General features: G+C 42.3%; 1 protein-coding gene and 1 long non-coding RNA gene across 6 annotated transcripts in view; one reads left to right on the forward strand and one right to left on the reverse strand.

The window, feature by feature from the left end:
- LOC137321654 (uncharacterized) overlaps positions 1 to 11,787 on the forward strand; it is a 94,536-nt gene extending 82,749 nt beyond the window's left edge. The window contains exons 2-3 of the long non-coding RNA XR_010962875.1: positions 5,418 to 5,544; positions 10,043 to 11,787. This is a non-coding gene — a long non-coding RNA (uncharacterized lncRNA). The remainder of the gene's footprint in view (positions 1 to 5,417; positions 5,545 to 10,042) is intronic.
- sipa1l2 (signal induced proliferation associated 1 like 2) overlaps positions 1 to 16,567 on the reverse strand; it is a 393,092-nt gene that overhangs the window by 149,817 nt on the left and 226,708 nt on the right. For all 5 annotated transcript variants that reach the window (XM_067984149.1, XM_067984146.1, XM_067984148.1 and 2 more), the window contains exon 9: positions 4,642 to 4,916. In XM_067984149.1, the coding sequence (XP_067840250.1) occupies positions 4,642 to 4,916 (275 nt within the window). The remainder of the gene's footprint in view (positions 1 to 4,641; positions 4,917 to 16,567) is intronic.

A 16,567-nucleotide genomic window follows, 5' to 3' on the forward strand; every position in this document is an offset into this window, starting at 1 on the left:
CAGCGGGGAACCCGGAGGAGCAGGTAAGTGGATCCAATTAGTGGTTTGCCTGCTACGATCGCGCGGGAAACCCACTAATTTCACCGGGCGCGTGCTAGCCCATCCACCGAGAACCCGCAGCCCTGCTAAAATCGGGCCCGTTGTGTCCTCCTCACAGCTTACTTTCCGACCTAGCTTTGTATCGTCATTGTATTTTAACTTGGATGCACTACACATGCCTTCATCTAAGTCATTAATATTGCTTGTAAATAGCTGAGGCCCAAGCACTGATCCGTGCAGCACCCAACTTGTGACAGCCTGCCAACCTGAAAATGACCAGTTTATTCCTACTCTGTTTTCTATCCATTAACCAATCCTCAATCCATATTACCCCCAACCCCATGGGCCCTTATCTTGTGTAACAACCTTTTGTGTGGCACCTTATTGAATTTTGAAAATCCAAATATACTACATCCACTGGTTCCCCTTTATCTACTCTGCTAGTTACATCCTCAAAAAACTCTTAATAGATTTGTCAAACATGATTTCCCTTTTATAAAACCATTTTGACTCTGCCTAATGATATTATAATTTTCTAAGTGCCCTGTTACCACTTCCTTAATAATAGATTCTAGCATTTTCCCGATGACTGTTGTCAGGCTAACCGGCCTGTAGTTCCCTGTTTTCTCTCTCCCTCCTTTCTTGAATAGTGGGGTTACATTTGCTACCTTCCAATTCACTGGCACCATTCTAGAATCTAGGGAATTTTGGAAGTTCACAACCAATACATCCACTATCTCTGCAGCCACTTCTTTTTGAACCCTAGGATGTAGGCCATTAGGTCCAGGGGATTTGTCAGCTTTTAGTCCCATTAATTTCTCCAGTACTTTTTCTTTACTAATCTTAATTACTTTAAGTTCCTCACTCTCATTGCCCCATGGTTCCCTACTATTTCTGGTATGTTTTTTGTGTCTTCTACAGTGAAGAAAATACAGGATCCTGGGCTTTATAAATAGATGTGGAGATGCCTGTGATGGACTGGGGTTGACAATTGTAAACAATTTTACAACACCAAGTTATAGTCCAGCAATTCTATTTTAAATTCACAAGCTTTCGGAGGCTTCCTCCTTCCTCAGGTGAATGTTGTGGAAACACAACATTCACCTGAGGAAGGAGGAAGCCTCCGAAAGCTTGTGAATTTAAAATAAAATTGCTGGACTATAACTTGGTGTTGTAAAATTGTTTACATTTATAAATAGAGGCATAGAGTACAAAGGAAGTCATGATGAATTTTTATAAAACACTGATTCGACCACAACTGGAGTATTGTGTCCAGTTCTGGGCACCACACTTTAGCAAGGATGTGAAGGCCTTAGAGAGGGTGCAGAGGAGATTTACTAGAATGATTCCAGGGATGAGGGACTTAAATTACGTGGATATACTGGAGAAGCTGGGATTGTTCTCCTTGGAACAGAGAAGGCTGAGAGGAGATTTGAATGAGGTATTCAAAAATCATGAAGGGTTTAGACAGAGTAGATAAAGAGAAACTGTTCCTATTGGCAGAAGGGTCAAGAACCAGAGGACATAGATTTAAGGTGATTGGCAAAAGAACCAAAGGTGACATGAGGAAAAACTTTTTTTTACACAGCGAGTGGTTGGGATCTGGAATGCACTGCCCAAGGGAGTGGTAGAGGCAAATTCAATCATGGCCTTCAAAAGGGAACTGGATAAGTACTTGAAACAAAAAAATGCGCAGGGCTACGGGGATAGGGCGGGGGAGTAGGACTAGCTGGATTGCTCGGTCATAGAGCCGGTGCGAATGGCCTCCTTCCGTGCTGTAACCTATGATTCTAAGACAGATACAAAATATTTGTTTAACGTCTCTGCCATTTCCTTATTCCCTATTATAATTTCTCCCGTCTCAGCCTCTAAGGGACCCATGTTTACTTTCGCCACACTCTTCCTTTTTACATACTTGTAGAAGCTCTTACAATCTGTATTTACATTACTGACTCATACAGGAGAAACTGTGCCGAGCTTCAATATATTATTTAACTGTGAACTAATAGCTAGCAATTTTAACACCTTTACAACCATTTTCTTCAAAGCCAGCACGCAGTAACTGAGATTCACAAGCACCTTCATTCTTCACTTTGAACACAAAAAGTAGGCACTTTCTTCCCTTCCAGTTGCTGCCTTTTGTAAACTAAACAGGTTTTGTTACAGGGGTGTTAATACCACAGTATTTTTTTAAGGCCTGCTTTTAAAATAAATATTATGCCAGTCATGGGTAATGTGCACTGCCACAGCAGGAAGTTTTAGAGCATTTCCCAGTTTTATTTGGCCACTTAATTTTTTTTAATGTTATGCTGTATTAAAACCAGGATAAAATTTATTGCTGGCAGATGCCAATGACATCAATGCAACTTGTTGCAGTTTATGAGGAATTCAACTTGGGAAAGGCCAATTTTACTAAGCTGAGATGTGATTTAGCAAAAGTAGACTGGAAACAGCTACTTGAAAATAAATCAGTGTCAGAGCAATGGGAGACATTCAAGAAGGAGATAGTAGTGAGGTTTCAGAGCAAATATGTTCTCACAAAGAAAAAAGATGGGACACCCAAATCTAGAGTCCCCTGGATGTCAAGCAGCATACAGGATAGGATAAGGCAAAAAAGGAAAGCTTATGTCAGATACCGAGAGCTCAATACTGCAGAAAGCCTAGAGTACAGAAAGTGCAGGGGTGAAATTAAAAAGGAAATTAGGAAAGCAATGAGAAGGCATGAAAAAATATTGGCAAGTAAAACCAAGGAAAACCAAATGTGTTTTATAAATACATAAAGAGCAAGAGGATAACTAGGGAAAGAGTAGGGCCGATTAGAGACCAAAAAGGTAAACGGTGTGTGGAGGCAGAAGACGTGGGTATGGTTCTTAATGAATACTTTGCGTCTGTCTTCAAAAAAGGGGGAAGCGATGCAGACGTTGTAGTTAAGGAGAAGTGTGAAATATTGGATGGGATAAACATAGTGAGAGAGGAAATATTAGGGGGATTAGCATCCTTGATATTAGATAAATCACCAGGCCCGGATGAAATGTATCCCCGGCCATTAAGAGAAACAAGGGAGGAAATAGCAGAGGCGTTGACCATCATTTTCCAATCCTCTCTGGCTATAGGCCTGGTGCCGGAGGACTGCTAACGTTGTACCATTGTTTAAAAAGGGAGAAAGGGATAGTAATTACAGGCCAGTCAGCTTTTACTGGAAAAAATTCTGAGGGACAGTATTAATTGTCATTTAGAAAGGCATGGATTAATCAAGGACAGTCAGCATGGATTTGTTGAGGGAAGGTCGTGCCTGACTAATTTGACTGAATTTTTTGAGGAGGTAACAAGGAGGGTCGATGAGGGTAGCGCATTTGATGTAGTCCATGTGGATTTTAGCAAGACTTTTGGTAAGGTCCCACATGGCAGAACGGTCAAAAAAGTACAAGTCCATGGGATCCAAGGAATAGTTGGATCCAAAATTGGCTCAGTGACAAGAAGCAATGGGTCAACGGGTGTTTTTGTGACTGGAAGGCTTTTTCCAGTGGAGTCCCGCAGGCTCAGTACTAGGTCCCTTGCTTTTTGTGGTGTATATCAAATATTTAAGTTTAGGGGGCATGATTAAGAAGTTTGCAGATGATACAAAAACTGGCCGTGTGGTTGATAGTGAGGAAGAAAGCTGTAGACTGCAGGAAGATATCAATGGACTGGTCAGGTGGACACAAAAGTGGCAAATGGAATTCAATCCAGAGAAGTGTAATGCGTTTGGGGAGAGCAAACAAGGCAAGAGAATACACAATAAATGGTAGAATACTGAGAGGTGTAGAGGAACAGAGGGACTTTGGAATGCATGTCCACAGATCCCTGAAGGTAAGCAGGGCAAGTAGATAAGGTGGTTAAGAAGGCATACAGGATACTTTCCTTTATTAAGCAAGGCACAGAATACAAGAGCAGGGAGGTTATGCTGGAACTGTATAAAACACTAGATAGGCCACAGCTAGAGTACTGCATACAGTTCTGGTCACATTACAGGAAAGAGGGTGTACAGAGGTGATTTATGAGGATGTTGTCTGGACTGGAGAATTTTAGTTATGAGGAAAGATTGGATAGACTGGAGATGTTGTCTTTGGAACAGAGGATGCTGAGGGGCGATTTAATTGAGGTGTATAAAACTATGAAGGGCGTAGATAGGAAAGACCTATTTCCCTTAGCAGAGAGGTCAATAACCAGGGGGCATAGATTTAAAATAATTGGTAGAAGGATTAGAGGGGAGTTGAGGAGAATTTTTTTCACCCAGAGGATGGTGGGGGTCTGGAGCTCACTGCCTGAAAGGGTGGTAGAGGCAGAAACCCTCATGGTATTTAAAAAGCACTTGGATGTAACCTACAAGGCTACAGACCAAGAGCTGGAAAGTGGGATTAGGCTGGATGGCTCTTTTTCGGCCAGCACAGACACGATGGGCCGAACGGCCTCCTTCTGTGCCATAAATTTCTATGATTCTATGAGCAGGATAAAGATACTCTCGACACTTCAGCTCAAGACTAAACCCCTTCAAGGAACCTGTCAAAAGACATACATCATGAATCATTAGATAACATGTCACAAAAGGACCACGTTCTTTACCTTCTTGGCGATCCATCTTCATGTGGCTGAATAATCACCACTTTTACTGTCACGGATGTTCGTAAAAGGTCAATCATCTGCTCGTGGGTCAAGGTTGCCACGGCTACTTTGCAGATCTCAACTAGACGACTCCCTTGCCTCAGGCCAGCTTTCCATGCAAAGCCAAATGGCTCAACATCTGCCACGATACCTTCAAAGTTAACATGGAATCCTAGCTGTCCAAGGCCATTCCTTCTCAGAGTCATTTCTGTCGTTTCACAGCCCCTGGTCACTAACTGGATAAAAAGAATCACATTGTTAAGTAATTGTCCCTCGCTAATCATTTTTACATACGTAAGGAGATAACTCGAGTCAATGCACCCGAGCTCATTTGCTATCTTCAAAGCTGTTCATAATACACACCATCCCCAGAAGGGTGAAATGTGATCATCTTTGAAACTCAGAAATGGCCTGTAAAGTGACTGTACTAAGACGGTCTAGTCCTTGCCTTGTATGCACAGAACAGCACCGTTCTGCCTGCCAACTGCTCTTCCTCAAATTTCCATTCGATTCACCTGCACATACATTCATACCCTTCAAAATAACAAACATCTATCCCAATATCTGCCTCAGTGGCAATAAATAAAGGACTTTGATTTATATTCAGAATAGTTGATTTATATAGGCCATCTCCTAGACCTATTGTTCAGCATTTTCAAACGTAAGTGACTATAAGCCAGATTTTCAAAGCCTCGTACATTTACAGTGTAATTTATCTGCCACTCTCGCACATCTAGGAATGCCAACTCTGGATCGTATTCCGGGAGGTTTCGTCACTTGGCCTCCTACCTCCAACTGCCCCACCCCCACTGCTGGTTGCCCAATAAGTCAGGCCACGATTGGAGAGGTTCAACAGAGTTGCAGGTAAGATGGGCCGGACTTTGGGGGCAACAACACATTGAAGGGTTTGGGAGAGGAAAGGTAGGTTGGAGATGGGACAGTACTTTGCAAGGACAGGGGGGTCATGGGTAGGTTTTTTGTGGAGGGGTGATGACAGCAGTTTTGAAAGGGAGAGGGAACCGTTTACAACATGAGCTAGCTTAATAAACATCTACTAAGCTTTTCTTTGAGCTAAACTGAGTTCTATTGGACTTCTCCAAGCATGCCCTTTCTCCCCTGAAAGTATTCTGCTCCTTTGGCTCTATCTAATCAAAAACTGAGGCAATAACAATGCCTTTCTTATGTTTCGAGATCAAAAGTAAAATTCAGATAACTTGATCTGCAAATCCCTTCTTCCCCAAAATTTAACAGGAAATGTTGACATAGGAAATTACAATGGGAAACATTGACATAAAAAAGTGTGACCAAAAGTCATATCAACAGGAGTGAGGGTTTGTGGAAAGTAAGTATGTGCCCTATGCAAGAGTTTAAATATAATATACATGTTGATATACCACATGGAAGGCAGTGTGGTGGCATAAAATACTGGAAGACCACACTATGACAGTGGTGAGATGCAAGTTTAACCTCTCCCCTCCACCGTGCTCCTAATCTTAGTCATACTATTGTGTGAAGAAAGACCAGCCTCAAGAGTCAATTCTTGAGAACACTTTCGTGCACATCTGGCACACTGCAGCATTGATGAAGGGCCAGGGAGCTGATTGCCCAGCTGCTCGCACAGCTGTAAGTGGCCTGTGGCCAAGGAAATTCTAAAGAAAACAAAGGGATATCTTAGTCTCAAACACCAAAAAGGTCAGTTGTGAGTAGGTATCCACATCCAAATGCTATTTTACCTATTTAATGTATACACTTAAACATCGTTAGAACCATAATGAAGGTTCCAGCAAGTCTCAAGAAAATAGGTTTTATTCACTCAAAATTCTGAAAGGAATATTCTATAGGATAAGATACATTGCACGTTAGGACCATAGCTGATAGCCTGGGAGTAACACTGACGCACTGCCTGTACAATCTCGCACCTAATTTTAATCCTCAGTAACCAGCGTGAATTTAGGACCAATGCTTTGGATGTGTTTACAGACCCTATGTGGGCAATCCACAACTGCAGCCAAGCAAGTGGCAAACTCAATTTCCTGAATTTTTGTTTCACATTTAAGCAAACACATCTGTTATAAAGAAAATATTTCAGCTCACTTGCTTGATGAACTAAACATCCTCAAAAAAAGACGTCAAGCCCCATGGGATTCGCTGAAAAATGTCTGGTTTAAAACCAACCAAACAGATTTTAATTGGTGTCGCACTGTAGGTGTTCTGCAAAGATAACCTTGTAGAGCTTCACTGTAATGGAAGCAGGCAAGTATATGTTGAAGTGCTGTGAATTCAAATATCTTAGTGTGTTCCTTACCTATCTCACTGCATTATGTACTGAGCAAGTGTGTCTACAGTTCGTTCTCTATGTGTGATTACCATTGCATTGCTCACTATGTCCTGCGCTGAAGAGATTTCACATTTAAACAAAACATTTTATCCAATGTCGTCAGCAGGATTCTAGCAGACAAAAGGACACTGCAAGGATGAAGTCAGTTTGGTACACCTGCAGCTTTCCTGCTGTTCCCTGCCCACATTCAGTGCCGGGCGGGATTACATTGCCAGCTAATGCATGCCCATATGTGGCAGAAAATGACAGATTTCCAAAAGGCTGTTTACACCAGCTTGATTCATTACTGGCTTGGATCGGAGCAAAGCACATTGAACCATTAACTTTGGCAACGGCCATGCCAATCACAAGACCTGTCTACGGCAACAGTATAAATGGGGCAAAAAGATTAATGTTCTGAATTCTCCATTCAGGTCTGTGCTCCAGAGGGGGAAGAGAAACAAAATGATCTAATTGGCAGATTACGGAATGTTGAAATGCTGGATAAATGGCCATTTATAGATTATGAAGTAGAAACGTACAGCTAAGCAGAAACTGACTGGTTGGCTTCTCTTTCAGACAGACTCATGCTGCATGAAAAGGTGGCATCTGAAAAATAACCTAGCAGCTGCTGTAATACCAGCAAGATAAAGGAGTCCTCACTCATCACCACGGAGCCTGATGCTGCCATGGTTACCATACTTACACTTGATAGGCAGTCGTCCCAAGAAAAGATTGAGCCGTCAAAAATAGTGTGACCCAGGGCATTGTGCAATACCGACAGCTTCAGAAATTATATTTAAGGGCCACATCCTAAATTAAACTGCACTAAAATTATAATTAACAAAGAATTATGTTAGTATGTGCACTGTTCTTTGTAGGGCTGTTTGAATTTTCAGTATCAGTGGGGATGAGAGTGGTGTTCAGGCTGACAGTATTACCAGAGGGTGAGCTAGAGACAGAGGAGTGGCTCAGACAGAGGAGACAAGAGCATAACGTAGAACTGAGAAATGGACTGCCAGGAACAGCATGGGGTTTGTTTGTGCACAAGGATCAAATGGCTTGCTGAAACTTTCAATATTGTTCAGTCTTTTTACTGCAGTGTTTCTATCTCAGTCTTGTTCTGATCCGGGCCACTCTCATAGGGTTTTCTAGTTTTACTGCATGTGCATTTCTTCGTTTTCCACTGATTTAACCTGTGGTGTTACTTGGAGCCGCCCAAATTATACATGCCAGTGTCTGCAATCAGACTGTACAGTATGTATATTAGGGGCTGGGAGTGGGGGTGGGGGGGAAGGAAGAGAAACTGGGTAGCACAATGGGTTAGACACTGGCCTTCCACCTCCTGGATCGGTTTCAAATCCCACTGAGACTGTTGGGATAAAAGTTTCCTCTGTCTGTTGGCTGCATCAGTCCTGTGTGAAATGAGCTCAGGCAGTCTCAATCTATGAGTGGTCATGGGCTTACAGCACAAAACTGCCCTAATTCGGCACGAAGGGATGATTCTATTCTGACAGGCCCAAGCACGGTTAGTGTAGAAAACAGAAAACTATATCGCATTGAGGGCGCTCTTCTGAGTTTGGAACTGAGACAGAGGAGGGAGTTTTACTTTGCATGTGGCTGTGCTACACCTGACCTGGGAGTGCTCAATACTGATGCTTAGTCCTTGAAATTGAATCCTCCAGCACTGACATCTACCATCATAATGCACGCAACAAACTAAAACTAAAACTAAAATATAAGGGCATACCCAAGCAAGTGATGAGTTCATTGCTCACAATAAAAGTAAATTCACTTCTGCTAATTAATAACAGTGCACAGAATGAATGTACAGCCCAGAACCAATGAGGTGTAGTGAGCCTTCACTTTGTGCCCACTTCCACATTTACATAGTTACTCACAGATTCAAGTGTGTAATTTACTGGACACTAAATGGTATCTGGGAATAACATTAGTGTGAAACTGTTCAAATTCTGCAGGAACCTATTCCAGAACCAATTTCCATTTTCAGCACTCTGTTACATTGATACAATATAATCACTGCACAGTTGCGATAAATCATTCTGGAAATGTCATTTTAATTCATGGTAAAGCTTGAAAGAGGTGCAGATCAGCTATGATCTAACTGAATGGCGGAAAAGGCTCGAGGCGCTGAATGGCCTTCTCCTGTTCCTACATTCTTCCTAGGTAGCTTCAGATGACAAACAATATTTAAATACTGACATGGCAAAAAATCTTTTAGCCCTCATACAGAATCCTTGGTTTTGTATCTAGAGTAATAGGATGCTAAGCAAGGAGGTGATGTTGAACTTGTACAAGATTTTGAGCTCCAGTTGGAGTATTGTGCACAGTTTTGGTACTCCACTATAGGAAGCACATGGGAAAGGTGCAGGGTAGATTCAACCAGCTGTTGCCAGGAATGAGGAGTTACGGTGATAACAAGAGACTTGCGAAGTTGGTGGATTTTTTTCCACTAAAGCAGAGAAGGTTAAGATCCTGATTGAGGTGTTCAAGATTATGAAGGGCAATGATAAGGTAAACATAGTGATAGATTGGTTCCATTGATTGGCAAAACATTAATGAGGGGGAACAAATTTAAGATCAAGAAAAGAATTAAAGGGGAAGTTAGAAAAAATGTCTTTACACAGAGAATAGTCAGAATGTGGAATTCTCTGCCACAAACAGGGGCCTAAGGAGAGTCCAGAAATCCTTTTAAAAGGGAATTAGATAGTTTCTTGAAAAAGAGGAATATTAAACAACATGGGGGTGAGCAGGAGAGTGGGATTAGACCAGGTGGTTTGTGTGGAGAAATACACGAGTTAAGACTGGATGGGGTGAAGGGCCCGTTTCTGTGCTGTAACATTTTGTGCTTCTAGGGAACTTCGATATAAACCTGGGAAACAAGCCAGGTGTAAAGGGTACAAGGGGTAATAAGACGACTACTTGGTTTATAGTCGGAATGTGAATTTAATCTTAAAGCAGCATTTTATTTTTGAGGATTTTTTGCACCAAATTTTGAAATATAATTTTTTTTGGTTTATTCAGAGAGAACTGTGCATTTCGAATTGCTCTACAATGCCACGTGTTTCGCCATCCACACTCCTTCCTTTATCACAGGCTGCCAGCAAGATTCTTCCCTCGCAGTCACTTCCTTCTATCATCTCGTATATGCTATTGCAACTGACCACAAGATCGCCCTCCCATGGTTCCGGAAGTCTGTCACGTCATCAACTGAGCCGGCAGAGCAAAAGTTAAATGTGTTCTGTTATAGACACCTACTTTATATCGCCCTTTAGCACTAGAAAAATGAACCTCGAGTCAACAGTGGATGAAACCTCCTGTCTGTTGAAATTAAAGAAACATGACCAACTCTACAAAGCCTGTAAGAAGGAAGGTGAGGGGAACCATTGTGAGGAATACAGCACTAACGGGCTGGGCTTCCGGCAGGCCAATAATTAAAATCTACCCCTTGGACTTTTCCACCTTGAATGGGAGTACACCTTAAAAAGGTGCACAAGATACTATTTCAAGTTAAACTGCGACTGCAGGTACAAACTGGTAAAAGGTAAATTCAGGTCTGATGTCAGTGAGCACTTCTCTGCAGAGTGACGAAAGCCCTGGAATGGTCCTCTGGGTAGGGTGGTGAAGGTAGTTAGATGCTGCGATGGTTGGGGAAGGGCAGGTGAAGAGAGGTGAGAATCCAAAGTTCCTATGGAAGGATGGGCCAAATGGTCTCACTCATCTGTACTAATCTGTGTATTTCCCATTTAGGACTGTTTCACAATAGGTCAGTTAGCCTCTACACCAGTAACATTAAATATCTTAACACTGCACAAAAAGACAACTTAACAAAACTTCCCTGTAAGCAATGTGTTACATACATAGGCTGACACTTCAGTGCAGTATTAAGGGTGCACTACAATGTCGGAGGTGGTGTCTTTCGGATGAGACACTACTAACCGAGGCCCCGTCTGCCCTCTCAGGTAGATATAAAAGATCCCATGGCACTATTCGACGAAGAGCAGGGTAGTTCTCCCCAGTGACCCGGCCAATATTTATCTGTCAACCAATACCTAAAACAGATTATCTGGTCATATCTCATTGCTGTTTGTGGGAGCTTGCTGTGCACGAATTGGCTGCCGCGTTTCCTACATTACAACGGTGACTACGCTTCATAAAGTACTTCATTGGCTGTGAAGCCCTTAGGAACATCTGGAGGTCACAAAAGGCACTATATAAATGCAAGTTCTTTCTTTTTCTTTACAAGACACTTATGTTGGCTAGTTATTTACCCAATGTCACTGAATAGTTAATTTCTCTAAACCAGTGGCCATCATTTATTCTACAATCCACAAAGGACAGATATTTATTTTCTCTGAAATCAGTTATTTTTCAATCGATTTCTCAATGACATCGTGAGCTAGTTCAATTCCCTTCTATAAACATTCCAGTGCACAAGCTCAGCTTATCACTTTACCCAACAAACTGCAGAAGCCATGTCTCAGCTGACAAGTAGCAGCACAGTTGAAAATACATTTAAAAATAGAGCAGACAAAGCTTTAGCCATTTGACAGATTATTCTATAATCTATAGCAGAGAAACAACATAGCAGGAAGGAGTTCAAGGTTGTAATCTGATCTCAGATGCAGAGATCAAATCAGCAACAACTGCGATTTTACTTTTGCAACTGATGCCGTCGTCTGGAGCCCTCGTTAAAACTCCAACCTTATAACTGCTGCGTGACCTGTTATTCTCCATGCAATATTACAGCGCTTTGTAATTGGTATCAACAGCCTGAAATATTAAAGTTTTTATTCACTGACTATCCCTCTGCTGATGTATTTCCAGATATCTGAAATGTTGTAGTTAACTGGTCAATGTCAACAACAATCTACATGCAACACGGAGTATACAACCCAGACTGTCAGCTAAGATCAGGCATTGGGAATGCATGGCCTCTAATCTAGCTAATCGTTCCCCATTTTCCTGACAAGGTTAACAAGTAGAACCATTACTCAGTTCTCAGATGTATTAAGAGCAGCTGATGGAAGGACATCACAACTCTTCTTGGGAGCAATGCTTGTATTTGGGTTAAATAAAAATAAAAACATGTTTGACCACAAAACAATCACCAACAAGAGCCTGGAATTTAAACTGGGACTCAATGGCACACCACTTACTTCACACCTCAATACCTGCACTTTCAAATCTCAAGGGTAATCAGGTTCAAGGCTTTTACTTGTGAAGAGGTTTAATACTCAGGTGATTCACAGTTTGACATCAGGAGAAAGCAATGTTATGTACTTCAGAACACTTATGGATAGAATACTTTCAGCTTTCACTGTCAAATATGGGTAAGTGAACCTGCTGTGAAAACGCCAATTAAGTGAGGGACGGGTCTGATTAAATTCATGCTGGGTTGCAGTTTCTGATCACTTAAGTGGTCTGCACACAGTGTTCAGCTCAGGGCCATCATTAATGGGACAAATACTTACCCATGAATACTTTCAAGAATGAAGCAGCAATAGAATCTTGTCCTATTGCAGCTGCCATCAGCCTCCCGGAGAAGGAAGAAGGCAAATGGGACGCTGGAAAAAGCTGATTGCACCCATGTATCTGAGGTCACGAAGAGGTCGCCCGTGTCTCCAAGGCCCCTTCATTCCTCCCCGAGAGGTTTGCCCTACACTTCAAGTGGCTGCTGAGTGAGTCAGGCCAGGATCAGGTGAGAGTTAGACCAAGGATGTAGGAAGCTTGCGAGTCTCACACTGTAAATTCTCCCCCACACATGCAAGGCATTTCACAGACTCTGAGTTCAAATAAAACTTGGAATCTCAGTACCAGTACTGAAGCAGTTGGCTCCAGCTGAGTTTGTTAGTTTATAACTGAGTGACTGGATATAGCATTACACAGAGAAAACAGATAGAACAAATCCTAATTCAATCATGGCTCACGCCAACTGATCATGGAGCCGAGGAAATACACTACAGGCAAACAACATAATTGAAGGAGAACAAAGGATAAGAAACTGGTGTAGTGTAGAACATCTTAATAGACGACTAAAATCGTGTCTGTAACAGATATCCTCGAGACTGTAGCTTGGTCCCACGGGTGCTGGCTAACCTTAAGTGCTTCACCAATGTGGGCCGAGACAGCGAGAGCCAGGTGGGTGTTTGACTGGCGGGGTAGGTCACACTTTGGGGTTTTTGATTATTTTGTCATGGAAGGGTCATGGTACAATTTATACTAAAAGTAACATTTCAGGTTGGATTTATCTCTCGGGGGTCAGATTCACAAGACAGCCGTGTGCTGAAAATGTGGATCACAAGTCAAATCAAGCATCTCTCCAGATTGCTTGAAACAATGAAAGTTTGTTTTAAAAAAATCTTCACACACTAGAGACTGGAAAGTCTTTTCCTCTTTAGCTCTGTAGTGACCAGTTTCAAGGTGCTGGCACCTGGGGCCGGGGTGGGGGGGGGAAGGACGGTGAGCACGGGTGGAGAGCAGTAGCTGGCAGCCCTGCTGACCAATCCCCAGACAGGACAGGGAAAGGGTCAGAGGTCAGGTGCTAGTGTCCGGTCCAGGAGGAAGTGAACAGAGAGAAACACACGGTATGGCGTTCTGTTCAGTTGAGGGCTGGGGAGGGAGCCCAACCTAATGAGAGAAAGCCCTATCAACTTAAGTTCAAAGTCAGTCAGATTCACAGGGGTAACAGACCAGAAAGGAGTTATTTAGCTTGCTCACTGGGATAGTGTAGATACTTAGTTTTTTTTCCCTATATCACAAGGAGGAACTGAATTAAGGCAAGATTTGCTACAACTGTTACTCTGTACATTTACACCCTGACTAAAATAAAGCAGCTTGATGATTCGTATTTGGCCTAGTCTCCCTGTTGGTCCGCCTCCCGGGAATTAGAAGTTCACGTGGACACGTGTGAGGTTACAGCATCCAGTTCATATAAAATGAAGGCTTTGTTGCTACTGCTCCCTGGGTTTTTTTTTCAAATTTGTCTTTGGAAAGTTGGCATGTCTGCATTTATTGTCCACCCTTAGTTCCCAACAGAGCAACTTGCTCGGCCACTTCAGAGGGCATGAAGAATGAAGAGCAGAGAAACCATACGTCACTTTTACTGAGGCCTTGAAAGGCTTCCGACAGTTGTTCTGTTTTTGTGCACACATCATTGTGTCTGTAACAGAGGCTGACAACTATTATATCTCACAACAGTACACTGATGAAATCTGGCAGTGTTAGACAATCACAGAAACTGACTTGGTATCACATTTGATGCCACTCCAATGTCGAGGGAATGTGAAAAGCAGTTCCCAGTGCTATAGGTGCAGCTTAAGCCCATGTGGAACAGCCCTTTTAGTAATGTGCAGCCATCACCATGATACAGCCTGCAAGAGTTCAGTGCAGTGTCTGAGAGCAGGCAGACTGACTTCTCAGCTCTCCCACACAGGTCATCAATATGTTTCTGGTACTGCTGGTCTTGATATACTGTCCTCCGATCCACAGCCAGATCTTGTATGTTCACGGTTGCTTTTCAACACAATACTGAGGGAGTGCTGCAGAGGTGCTGTGTTGCGACAAGATGTTAAACGGAGGTCCCCTCTGCCTGCTCAGGTCGATGTAAATGACCCCATGGCACTTTTCTTTTGAAGAGGAAGAGAGCTCTCCTGATGTCCTGACCAACATTCATCCTCAACCAACATCACCTAAACAAATTAACTGGTCATTCATCTGTTTGCTGTTTATGGGATCTTATTGGGCACAAATGGATATGTTTGCCGTAAAATACTTTTAAAGTAATTCCTACATTACAGCGACTACACTTCAAAAGTACTTAATTGGTTATAAAGCACTTTGGGATGTCCTGAGGTCATGAACGGTGCTATATAAATGCAAGTCTTTCTTTCCTCTTTCATTGCCTGTGCAGAACTTTGGGACATCCTGAGAATGTTAATGGTGCTATATAAATGCAAATTTGTTGTTCTTCCTCTCTAAGTTCACATTGATGACTCTGTAGCACATGCAAGAACTTTGCAGACACACAGTTCCCCACTGTTGGCAGATCCATCCAGAACAGGCCAGATTCAGCACACCAGAGGCTGGTACATATTACTACATCGACTCAAAATGGGGCAATTATTATGCAGTTAGTTACACCCACACGAACCAGCACTCTGTCCTGGATTGTCAGTAATGATTGTGTCTTTTTTTCTCAACCTATAATCCAGAAATGGATTTGTTTGGAGCAGGTTTCTGCTCTTTTCCTATATCTGTAATACTACTTTTATGTTAAGTATTTTTTCTGAGGGTCCTTTAATTTCTACTTGGAAAATATGTAGTCCCTAAATCACTTCAGTGATTTAGATTAGATTAAACCCTAACACAGTAAACACTGACTGTAATAGCCCTGGGCGATAAAAGTGATTAGGTTTGTTAGAGTGGTACAAACAGCTCTCCAGTGAATTTCAGAAAGAATGCTAGAATTTCCATTTATATAGCGCCTTTGACGACTTCAGGACATCCCAAATCGTTTTACAGCAAATTAAGTACTTTTTGAAGTGTAGTCACTGTTGTAATGTAGGAAATGCGGCAGTCAAAATTGCACAGCAAGATCCCACAAACAGCAATAAGATAATCTCCAGATAATCTGTTTTAATGATGTTGGTTAGAATCATAGAAGTTTACAACATGGAAACAGGCCCTTCGGCCCAACATGTCCATGTCGCCAGTTTATACCACTAAGCTAGTTCCAATTTCCTGCACTTGGCCCATATCCCTCTATACCCATCTTACCCATGTAACTGTCCAAATGCTTTTTAAAAGACAAAATTGTACCCGCCTCTACTACTGCCTCTGGCAGCTCGTTCCAGACACTCACCACCCTTTGAGTGAAAAAATTGCCCCTCTGGACCCTTTTGTATCTCTCCCCTCTCACCTTAAATCTATGCCCCCTCGTTATAGACTCCCCTACCTTTGGGAAAAGATTTTGACTATCTACCTTATCTATGCCCCTCATTATTTTATAGACTTCTATAAGATCACCCCTTAACCTCCTACTCTCCAGGGAAAAAAGTCCCAGTCTGTCTAACCTCTCCCTATAAATCAAACCATCAAGTCCCGGTAGCATCCTCGTAAATCTTTTCTGCACTCTTTCTAGTTTAATAATATCCTTTCTATAATAGGGTGACCAGAACTGTACACAGTATTCCAAGTGTGGCCTTACTAATGTCTTGTACAACTTCAACAAGAGATAAATATTGGCCAGGACACCGGGGAGAACTCTCCTGTTCTTCTTCCAATAATGCCGTGGGGTCCCTTCAGTCCACCTGAGGGCCTTGGTTTAATGTCTCATCTGAAAGACAGCACCTCCGACAGTGCAGCACTCCCTCAGTAGTGGCACTGAGGTACCAGCCTGGATTATGTGCTCAAGTGTCCCAAGTAGGATAGGAAATCCTCTACAAAATAAAAGGTTCTGTGCATCATTTATAAGTAAGTTCCTAATGCAATCTGGTCCAATTCCATGTTTTCCATCTACCCCAAGAAGTCTTTTGGCAATGAAAAAAT

Source organism: Heptranchias perlo, chromosome 5, assembly GCF_035084215.1.
Source record: "Heptranchias perlo isolate sHepPer1 chromosome 5, sHepPer1.hap1, whole genome shotgun sequence".
Lineage (NCBI taxonomy): Eukaryota > Metazoa > Chordata > Chondrichthyes > Hexanchiformes > Hexanchidae > Heptranchias > Heptranchias perlo.